Source organism: Vicia villosa, unplaced genomic scaffold (assembly GCF_029867415.1).
Source record: "Vicia villosa cultivar HV-30 ecotype Madison, WI unplaced genomic scaffold, Vvil1.0 ctg.001352F_1_1, whole genome shotgun sequence".
Classification (NCBI taxonomy): domain Eukaryota; kingdom Viridiplantae; phylum Streptophyta; class Magnoliopsida; order Fabales; family Fabaceae; genus Vicia; species Vicia villosa.
Genome location: NW_026705587.1, coordinates 538,741 through 550,290, shown reverse-complemented (window position 1 = coordinate 550,290; position 11,550 = coordinate 538,741). Strand labels below are relative to the sequence as shown.

General features: G+C 38.2%; 1 protein-coding gene across 1 annotated transcript; it reads left to right on the top strand.

The window, feature by feature from the left end:
- The first annotated feature begins 3,434 nt into the window (after positions 1-3,434).
- LOC131634788 (uncharacterized) lies at positions 3,435-4,844 on the top strand. The gene is made up of 2 exons (XM_058905413.1): positions 3,435-4,079; positions 4,767-4,844. Exons 1-2 carry the CDS (start codon positions 3,435-3,437, stop codon positions 4,842-4,844), a joined length of 723 nt encoding a protein of 240 aa, XP_058761396.1.
- The last annotated feature ends 6,706 nt before the right edge of the window (positions 4,845-11,550 follow it).

Genomic DNA, 11,550 nt, shown 5'->3' with positions numbered 1-11,550 from the left:
TTCTACCCATAAAGATGGTAGTGGAGTTGGGATTCTTTTGATTTCTCTTGATGGAATTCCAACAAAACTCAAGTGCAGGATCGAAGGACCCTTATGCTCGAATAATGAGGCGGAATATGAAGCCCTTATAGCAGGACTTGAAGCCTTGTTAGAATTGGGGGCAACCAGGGTCGAAATTAAAGGGGATTCAGAATTAGTAATCAAGCAACTGACGAAGGAATACAAGTGCATTAAAGAAAACTAGATAATGTACTTCATCAACACAAATAGGTTGCTTAAAAATTTGAATATATAGACATAAAGCACGTCCCCAGAATAAAAAACCAAGACGCTAATGATTTAGCACAAATAGCTTCTGGATATAGAATTTCGAAGGAGAAGCTAGAAGAACTTGTCGAAGTAAGAGGGAAAGCAATGGCCACCAAATTGTCTCCGACAGACTTAGAGAGTAATCACTTAGTGATCGGCCACCAATTTCACCTTGTTCCTATGTTCGAATCAATGGAAAAGCACTTCATTCGGTGGTATTTTAAGTCGTTTTAGTCTAGTTCTTAATTAGTTTTGTTTACCTTTGTATTTGAATCTGGTGTGTTATCTTTTCTAGTTTCTGTCGTTTTTCCATTGCTTTTGATCTTGTGTTGGTAGTGTTTTAAGTTATGCAGATACAGGGCACGATTCGAGGCAAGAAAAAGTGAATTTTGGTGAGACAGAGCTGTGACACGGCCACCCGTGTCATGGGACACGGCCGTGTCAGACTTGCTGAAGAGAAGAACTTGAAAATATGAAAACCAAGAAGACAGAGTTGTGACACTGCCACCCGTGTCCCATGACACGGCCGTGTCAGACATGCTGAAGGGAAAAAGTTGAGAAATCTTGGAACCAAGAAGTCAGGGGTCTGACACGGCCACCCGTGTCCCATGACACGGCCGTGTCAGACATGTGCGCAGAAAAATTCTGATTTTTAACTTATGAAATCTGTCACTTAAGTAAGGGTATGATGGACTTTTCGTAGGAGAATATTTGCTGTGAGGTATTTAGTCACTGTTTGGAAAGAAGAAAATCACTTTTTGGACGGTCGGAGAACGTGAAAATAGAGATTGAGAGCACTAGGGCTTGGAGCGAAGAAATCTTCAAGAGCATCCGCGATTGAAGATCAATTCCGATTCAACCAATTGTAATGTCTTCATCTTTAATCATTGTTATCTTGATAATTGCCATGAGTAGCTAAGCTCTTTACTTGTTAGGATTGATGTCCCTGGATCATGTGATGTAATGAATATTATTTACCGTTAATTTTCGGATTATCTTTATGAAATTCATTTTATGATTAAAAGTTCTTATTGCTTCAATATATTGGAAAATATATGTGTTGATTTACGGTTGGGGATTTGTCGGAAAACTACCTCAAGGCATTTTTAATCATAACGCTATAATTAAGAATCACTTAGGAATAAGGGTTTGATGCGTAGCGATCAAATTATCCGGATTATGTCTTTTAGAATCTTGAGATATAATTATCTTGTTAAGGAATTAAGAGAGGGTTTTTGTCTCAAGAGGTTTTCACTAAGGAATTAGGGAAATCAATGTTCGGTGTCGATAGTTGAGAATTTCTAAAGTAAATCTGTTAATCGGTAGTTATTTCATTACAGAGCAATTCATACATCCATCCTAACTAGTTTCATACTCTTTCATTAGTCAAAACATTTAAGCACTTTATTCTATTTAAGCTGTTGTTTCAATTAAATAACCAAATTCAAACACCCCGATGATTTTTTATTCCATTGCACTATTCTTAAACGTATAATTCCTACGCAGTCCGCGAGTTCGATATTTGGGAAAATTAATCCACTTATTACTACATCGGTAAAAATAGTACACTTGCTATTTTACCGGTCAAGTTTTTGGCGCCGTTGCCGGGGACTGCCAAATTATAAGTTGAAGAATAGTTCAATTGAATTTTTGTTGCTTTGCAACTAAAATTATTTTTCTGTTATTTTATTTTTTTTGTCATTCATTTGCTTATTACTAACAATCGTCTAACCTTTGTATGCGAGGTAAGGCCTCAGCAGAATTTATTTTTGACGCAGAGCCAGAACGATCATTGCGAGCTAGGCTTCGAAAAGCGAAGCAAGAACAAGTGGAAGCGTTAGAAGACATTCTGACAGCTTCGGAGTCTGATAACGAGGAAATTCTCTCTATTCATTCTGAGCATTCAGATTCGGAGGCTGAAACGATGGCAGCTCCCGTAGAAAGGCTATTAGGTGATTATGGTGGAGCAAATGCACCAGCTGGCCGGATGACAATTGTAAATCAACCGGTCGATGTTGCTCACTTTCAGCTACACCCAGCAACGATTCGACAGCTGGAGAAGAAACCATTTTCAGGAAGAATAAATGAAGATGCTAATAAGCATTTACAAAGGTTCCTTACTATGACAACATCTCTGAAGATAGAAGGACACTCTGAAGAAGCCAAGAAGTTGGTTATGTTTCCATTCACGTTAGCGGATGACGCTGAAGAGTGGTTCTACTCATTACCTGCTGGGAGTATTACCACATGGCAACAAATGGAGTCAACCTTTCTGAATGAGTATTTTCCCGCTGCTGTTTATATCCGTAAGAGGTATGATATTGTTAATTTTAAACAGAAGGAAGGAGAATCACTTGGAGATGCTTATAAGAGATTCAAGAGGTTGTTGGTGGCATGCCCAACTCACAACATGGATGCCACTGAACAAATGCAGAATTTTCTGAATGGTCTTAAAATGAAGACTAAGCAATTGATTGACACAGCAGCTGGTGGCTCATCCAACTTTTCAACAGCCACTGGTGTTAAAAAAATCATAGAAGCTATTGCGGCCAATGAACACTTGGAGTTATATGACCGTAGTGTTAGCCAACCTGAAGGATTAGTGGATATGAAATTGTCAACGCAAGTTGTGAAAATAGAAGATCAGGTAGCTGCGGAAGTTGAGCGGAGATTGAAACAGATGGGTCTTGAAAAACAAACAGTAGCACAAGTTCAACCGGCTCAAGCAAGTCAACCGGTGGGGTGTGAAATATGTGGAGGACCTCATTTTACTGTTCAGTGTGTTGCTACAGCTCAGCAAGTGGAGGAAATAAAGTTCTTGAAGCAAAACAACCCCTACTCAAATACCTACAATCCGGGGTGGAAAAATCATCCAAATTTTTCATGGAAGGATCAACCAGGGAATGCTCCTAAACAAGAGGTTATTCCATATCAAGGTCAGCAGTCGCAGCAACAGTATAGAACTCCTCAACAACATTATCAACAACCTCAGCAACAGGCCCCCCAGAAAAGCAGATTGGGAGATTGCCATCGAAAAAATGGCAGCTCAAAGCTCTCAGTTTCAAGAAGAAACAAGGAGTAATTTTCGAAACACGGGTGCATCCATCAAAAATCTTGAGGTTCAGATGAGTCAAATAGCACAACAACTCGCCAATGCTCAACCACAAGGTGCCTTACCTAGTGGAACTGTTACAAACCCAAGGGAGCATCAGAATGTGAATGTCATCTCAACAAGAAGTCTGAGGAGATCAAAACCAGAAGAAAAAAATGAAATCGAGTATGATATCATCGAAGTAGATCTTGAAGTGCGTGAAAATAAGAAAGTGCCAGAGGAGGTGATACAACCTGTGAAGCCAACTGAAGAGAAAAGAGAAAAAGAGCTGACACCATTGATTAAGTTGCCGTATCCTTCTCGAGTAGCAAAGAAGGACCAAAAAGAGCAAGACTTTGAGAAGTTTGCCACATACTTCAAAAAGTTAGAGAGCAATATTCCATTCTTTGATGCACTCGAGAAAATGCCAATGTACAGGAAGTTCATGAAGGAAGTGATATCTAAAAAGAAACCAACAAGGGGTGAAGGGGTAGTTAAGAAGGAGAAATGTTGTGCAATCTCACCAGAGAAGAGAATACCAATCAAGCAAAAAGATCCTGGATCAGTTGCAATACCGTGCACGATAAAAAACAGAACTTTCATGAAGGTTCTAATTGATTCGGGTGCTAGTGTGAGCTTAATGCCGTTATCTACCTTCAAAAAGCTCGGTATTGAAAAGGTGAGTGAAAGAGGAACAGAGTTGAAATTTGCAGATCACACCATGAAGAGGTCATATGGGGTGGCAGAAGATGTAATGGTAGAAATTGACAAATTTGTTTTTCCAGTTGATTTTGAAATATTGGATATCCCTGAAGATGAAGAAACCCCTATTATTCTGGGTCGACCTTTCTTGCGCACTAGTCGGTGCAATTTCGATATTGAAAAAGGTACTCTGACTTTGAAATCTTTTGATGAAGAAATAACTCTGAAAGTGTTAAACACCAAGAAGCAAGGTGAAAGTGGAGATAATCAATCTTCAGTTGGAATGATCTACATAGTAGGCGAAGGCAAAAGATCGGAACCAACCCCAAAAAAGGTCTCAAGCATAATCTCTCAGGTGGCGGCATCTCATATAAAAACTCCAAAGTCCAATAAAGAAATCAAGGTAAGAAAGAAAAAGGAACATCAAGGTGAGGAGATGGAAGTTGAAAGTGACTTGAGGCATAAAGTGGCCCATCCTTTAAATCTAGATGAGTTCTGGGTTGCGGAAAGGACAAGCAACATGGTGTGGAAGAGGAAGTATCCCCCATAACAGAAGGGAATGGACCGTCGAGCCATGCGACGTTAAACGAAGCGCTTCGTGGGAGGCAACCCACGGGATTTCTTTTTAATAGTTTTATGTGTTTTTGCATTTTTTATTCTGTAGGTACAAACAGTGTGTCTTTTGCGAGGCGAGAAGCGGTTAGAGAAAAGAATTCAAATTGTGGAAGAGTCAGGGGTCTGACACGGGCACCCGTGTCATGTGACACGGCCGTGTCACAGATCCTGAAGAAGTGGCGTAAAAAAAATCAAGTTTGGGAAATCAGAGGTGTGACACGGGCACCCGTGTCATGTGACACGGCCGTGTCACAGACCCTGAAGGATTTTCTTTTGAAATCAATTTTTGGAAGAGTGGCAGAGTTCTGACACGGCCACCGTGTCCCGTGACACGGCCGTGTCAGACAGAAACGCAATTTTTTTGACAAAGTCGTCTTCATAGTGGTGGGCCCCCTATCAACCCTCCACCTTCGCCTCAGTGAGCACTGTAAGTCTCCCTTATGCTTGCTTACACATTGAGGACAATGTTAAATCCAAGTGTGGGGGAGGTTCTTTCATTTTAAGTTATTTCATGTTATTTCTGTTTTTGTTATTTGCATGTGTGTTTTGAGTATTTTGTGCACCAGGATGAGTGTAATTCCAGAGAAAAGGATCATGAGAATGAAGGTGAAAAAGGGGAAAGACGCATCCTAAATTGGTTCCCTGGGCACCTGTGAAAGTTGACACAACTGAAGAAAATGCTAGACGCAACTTGATGGTGCCAAGTGAATGAGTTTAGAGCAACCCGAACCGGACATGAAGTTGTACAAAATGGAGACCATTGTTGAACCTGTAAGCAATACCTAACATGTGAGAATATACAAGCCAAACACATCATTTCATCATGAGAGAGCATCAGGTATGGCATCATCACTCTAATTTTGCATTTGTTCTTCATATAGTACACAAATTGATCACACACACTGAGGCACTATTGTTTGTTTAACCCTGAGCCTTTCTTACCCAACCTTGTTATCTTTTATCCCTTGTTAACCAATCTTTACCCATCATCCTTGTTGTTCTTTTAGTAATAAAAAAAAACAAAACAAAAAAATTATTTTTTTTTATAGCCCCTCTTGTTTTCTCTATATTTGGTATGAACTATAAGTCCGAGTCCGATAGCAAAAATTAAGTTTGGGGTAACCGAGTCCGGTAGCAAAAGAAGGAGGCAAGTGTGAAAAAAAAAAAGAACACATGAAAAGAGATGTGTTGTGAAAAAAAAAAGAGAAAAAAATGATTTCGATACACACTTGCCATCATGTAAAGAAGTTAAGAGTCCGGAAAGCGAAAAAAGCGCTAAACACCCCAAACATGATGTAATGTGCAAAAAGATATCGGACTAATTAGTTAATACCAAACCATAAACCACAGTACCTACTTTCTTTGTTTATCCTACCTACCCCAAGCCCCGTTACAACCCATAAGTCCTCTAAAAGTGTGTGTTGTTGATATTGTGGAAGTATGTTAGAATGTTTACAAAACAAAGAAAAGATATGTATGCCTTGATGAGCGAGTGAAACACTTAACCCTGAGAGAAGTTGTGAGAGTGTGATTGAGCTTGCAGGTAAAAGAATGAGTCAAAATTGAAGTACAACGGAAAAGTTCGGGGAGGGGGATCGAACACTTTGACACGAAGTAATTATCAAGTGTGGAAGCATCAGTTGTGTTGTGGAGAATAGAAAAATTCATAGGTGTCCTCTTGTTATCTCGTCCATCACTTGAGGACAAGTAATGAGCTAAGTTTGGGGTTGTGATCGGCCACCAATTTCACCTTGTTCCTATGTTCGAATCAATGGAAAAGCACTTCATTCGGTGGTATTTTAAGTCGTTTTAGTCTAGTTCTTAATTAGTTTTGTTTACCTTTGTATTTGAATCTGGTGTGTTATCTTTTCTAGTTTCTGTCGTTTTTCCATTGCTTTTGATCTTGTGTTGGTAGTGTTTTAAGTTATGCAGATACAGGGCACGATTCGAGGCAAGAAAAAGTGAATTTTGGTGAGACAGAGCTGTGACACGGCCACCCGTGTCATGGGACACGGCCGTGTCAGACTTGCTGAAGAGAAGAACTTGAAAATATGAAAACCAAGAAGACAGAGTTGTGACACTGCCACCCGTGTCCCATGACACGGCCGTGTCAGACATGCTGAAGGGAAAAAGTTGAGAAATCTTGGAACCAAGAAGTCAGGGGTCTGACACGGCCACCCGTGTCCCATGACACGGCCGTGTCAGACATGTGCGCAGAAAAATTCTGATTTTTAACTTATGAAATCTGTCACTTAAGTAAGGGTATGATGGATTTTTCGTAGGAGAATATTTGCTGTGAGGTATTTAGTCACTGTTTGGAAAGAAGAAAATCACTTTTTGGACGGTCGGAGAACGTGAAAATAGAGATTGAGAGCACTAGGGCTTGGAGCGAAGAAATCTTCAAGAGCATCCGCGATTGAAGATCAATTCCGATTCAACCAATTGTAATGTCTTCATCTTTAATCATTGTTATCTTGATAATTGCCATGAGTAGCTAAGCTCTTTACTTGTTAGGATTGATGTCCCTGGATCATGTGATGTAATGAATATTATTTACCGTTAATTTTCGGATTATCTTTATGAAATTCATTTTATGATTAAAAGTTCTTATTGCTTCAATATATTGGAAAATATATGTGTTGATTTACGGTTGGGGATTTGTCGGAAAACTACCTCAAGGCATTTTTAATCATAACGCTATAATTAAGAATCACTTAGGAATAAGGGTTTGATGCGTAGCGATCAAATTATCCGGATTATGTCTTTTAGAATCTTGAGATATAATTATCTTGTTAAGGAATTAAGAGAGGGTTTTTGTCTCAAGAGGTTTTCACTAAGGAATTAGGGAAATCAATGTTCGGTGTCGATAGTTGAGAATTTCTAAAGTAAATCTGTTAATCGGTAGTTATTTCATTACAGAGCAATTCATACATCCATCCTAACTAGTTTCATACTCTTTCATTAGTCAAAACATTTAAGCACTTTATTCTATTTAAGCTGTTGTTTCAATTAAATAACCAAATTCAAACACCCCGATGATTTTTTATTCCATTGCACTATTCTTAAACGTATAATTCCTACGCAGTCCGCGAGTTCGATATTTGGGAAAATTAATCCACTTATTACTACATCGGTAAAAATAGTACACTTGCTATTTTACCGGTCACTTAGGATATGCTAATGAAGAGGAATTCGAAGTATTAGCCATTGATACTTTAGTAGACATGGATTGGAGGATTTCAATTATTAAGTATCTTAAAGACCCCCTCATTAAATACAGATAGGAAAACCAAGTACAAAGTTTTGTCTTATGTTTTGATGGGAAATGAGATATTCAAGAAAACTCCTGAAGGCATCCTATTAAAGTGTTTAGGTGAAAACGAGGCATACTTAGCATTAGCTAGCATTCATAGTGGAGCGTGTGGGGCACACCAACCAGGCCAAAAAATGAAATGGTTGCTTTTCAGATACGAGATGTATTGGCCCACCATGTTAAAGGATTGTATAAAGTTCGCTAAAGGTTGTCAAGAATGTCAAGTACATGCAAGAATTCAACACGCTCCTGCAAGTGAGCTTCATGCAATTATTAAACCCTGGCCTTTTAGAGGTTGGGTATTAGATTTGATTGGAGAAATTCGACCTACTTCATCTAAAGTCAAAGGTACATCCTTGTAGGAATTGACTATTTCACCAAGTGGGTCGAAGAAGTGCCTTTGGTGAATGTGGACCAGGAAACTGTCATCGAATTTATTCAAAGGAAAATACTATATAGGTTTGGAATCCCATAGAGTATAACAACAGATCAAGGATCAGTATTTACTGGTCGAAAGATGCAGGAATTTTCTAAACAAATGAGATTCAAATTATTAACATCCACACCCTATTATGCTCAAGCCAATGGGCAGGTCGAAGCAGCAAATAAGGTAATAATTGGTTTGATAAAAAAACACGTAGGAACGAAGCCAAAAAATTGGCACAAGACGTTAGATCAAGCACTATGGGCTTGTCGAACCTCTCCTAAATAAGCAACGAATACTACACCTTTCCAGTTAACATTTAGATATGATGCAGTCTTACCTGTCGAAATCTACTTACAATCAGTATGGATCCAAAGGCAAGGAGAAATTCCATATGACTTGTATTGGGAAATGATGATGAACGAATTAACAGAGCTAGACGAAGAAAGGTTACACACAGTAGAAGCATTAAGAAAACAGAAGGAGAGGGTAGCAAGGGCATATAATAAGAGGGTCAAAGGTAAAACTTTTGTTGTAAATGATTTAGTTTGGAAAGTTATATTACCTATGGATAAAAAGAACAAAACTTTAGGAAAATGATCTCCACATTGGGAAGGACCTTTTTCGAATTTTTAAATGCATTTTCAAACAATGCGTACGAGATAGAAGAATTAGCGGAGGATCAAAGGATCCTAAAATTAAATGGGAAATATTTGAAAAAATATAAACCATTTATGCATGAAGTTAAAATTGCAACAACGTAGTAATTAAAGACTAGTATTATGGCTAAAATGGCGAGTACATTCATTCAAAAATAGAAAATTCGCCAAAATGGATTTGTCTTAAACAGAATTACAATATAGACCAAAATTTGAATATAAGATAGGGAAACATAAAGGCTTTCAAGTTAACACTCTAGTTAGAAAGATTTTCATTGATTGGAAATGGTTGATACAATCAAACCCATAATACATCATCATGAAAGCACTACAAAATATTATGAGAAAACCCTACAAGATGTCTTCAACTATTTTGAAGATACAACTCACGTAAGTTCAACTTCAGGCCATATTCGGCCTTAAGGGCGTCAGATAACCCTGCTACACGCATCTTTCTGACTACACCTATCCGAGTGAAGATGTATAACAAAAGTCTTCCATAGGGAATACACAAAGTTTTACCCTTGCATGAACTCATGATTTCTTCTTTGATATAATTGAAGATAGCAAGGGGTATATTAATTTTCTTCCTGAGAAGGAGGAAATACAAAAATTGGAGATCTTCTAAAATTATTGTTTTCTGGTTTTCTATTCTTGGGCGGAAGTTTCCCACCAGAAGTTGATGCCAAATTCTTCCTAAGAAAGCAATGAATGAACTATTAGGGTTGGTGAATATCCTTTTCAAGACATCAGAAATGAAGATATTGCCATAGTCTTCAACACGAACCCTGTTATCTTCACATTTCATCATTCTTGAAATAAGTTTCGGAGTGAGGGTGATAGAAAAACCAAAAATATTGGAACAGATGACATGATTACCTTCCCTGTCTCGTTGAATGGATGCATTCATCCAGAATTTTGCAATTATGACGGGGTAGATGGGTCCATCTAAAATGGTTAAATAGTGCTCTAAGTTTTGAGTGGCAAACATGTTTGGAAGGTCAATCCCATACTCGTTGAAATCATCAGGAGATATGTTTCTCTCTTTGAGAGCAGAGTGAATGATTTCCTTATGGGAGGAAGACATGTTGATATAAAAAAAATATATGAGAAAGATTGAGGGTTTATATAGTGGTAACCCACATTGGGGTTGGTTACGCCTTGCAGCATTAGTGGGCCACGTGTTGGTTTTTTGTGAGGAAGATGTGAAGTCCGCCACATGCTTGTCTTGAAAGTTGAAACGTAATCATTCCATAACTGGCATGCGCACGTCTTGAAGAGACGTTTTGGAAAAAGTGAGTCATAATTAGCTGACAATTATGGACTTATGGGTCATTGAGAGGTCTGAAATCTAGTGACTACAAGAAATGTCCATTTCTGCATGTATTCGTAATATAGAGATAATCATCATAGCCAAAATGGTGAATGTATTGAAGGGTTAAAATTCGCCAAAATGGTTTTGTCTTAATTAAATTACAAATAAGCTAGTTCAAAAGCAAAAAACAACAAATTGCAAAAAAAAAAATAATAATTAAAAAGGAATGACGGCCTTCATGTGGTTGTATTTTGTCTTCGCCAAGCCTATCTTATATTGAGCAGTGTCATACCCCAAATTTGTCCTACCCTTATTTATTTGGCCTACAATCTATAAGCATACATCTGTCATACCCCAAATTTGTCCTACCCTTTAACTTCTAACTGGCTTAGGCTTTGCATTCATGTATATACATCACCTAGGTCATAATCCATATCCATGCATGCATATCATTGGTATCAATCAAAGACCAGCAGGAAAGAAATTTTGTGGCAAGGTATTGATTGAAGGGTACAAGCTTGCAAATCATCTGGTTCCTTAAATCAGGGCTTCTTTGACCAAAGTCAACCAGTTGACTTTCTGGTCAACAGTCAATCAGGAATGGCTTCTATGTGTGAAAAAGTTCTCATACTGACTAGGAGGGTGTGTTTGTTTGACTGGATTTGACTGGAGGAGATTTAATCGGGAATTTCATCAATAGTCGGGAAAATCAGAATAGTTGACTTTTGGGTCAAAATCAGAAGAATTATTCAAATATTGACTTTTGGTGGAAGATTAATCAAGAAAAGTCGAAGAATGGATAAAATCGGGAGTTCGACAAAAAGTTGCCAAAATAGCAAAAAGACAAGTTTCCAACACTTAGAAAAAATTTTGATGCTTTAAATCTTGTTGAGCAGTCCACTTCAGCACTAGATTACACGTGGCAAATGGCATTTTTTGAAGAAAATTCCAACATCAAAATTGTTCCTCTCATGGAGGAGAACAACTTTGGAGTTGGACACTTTTTCATTTGAAGCTTGTATGAAGAGTTAAAGTGGTGTGAAGTTTCTGAAAATTCATTTAAACCAAGTCATAATCCAAGTCACAAGTCAGGTCATGACCTGGCATTTTAACAAACACATG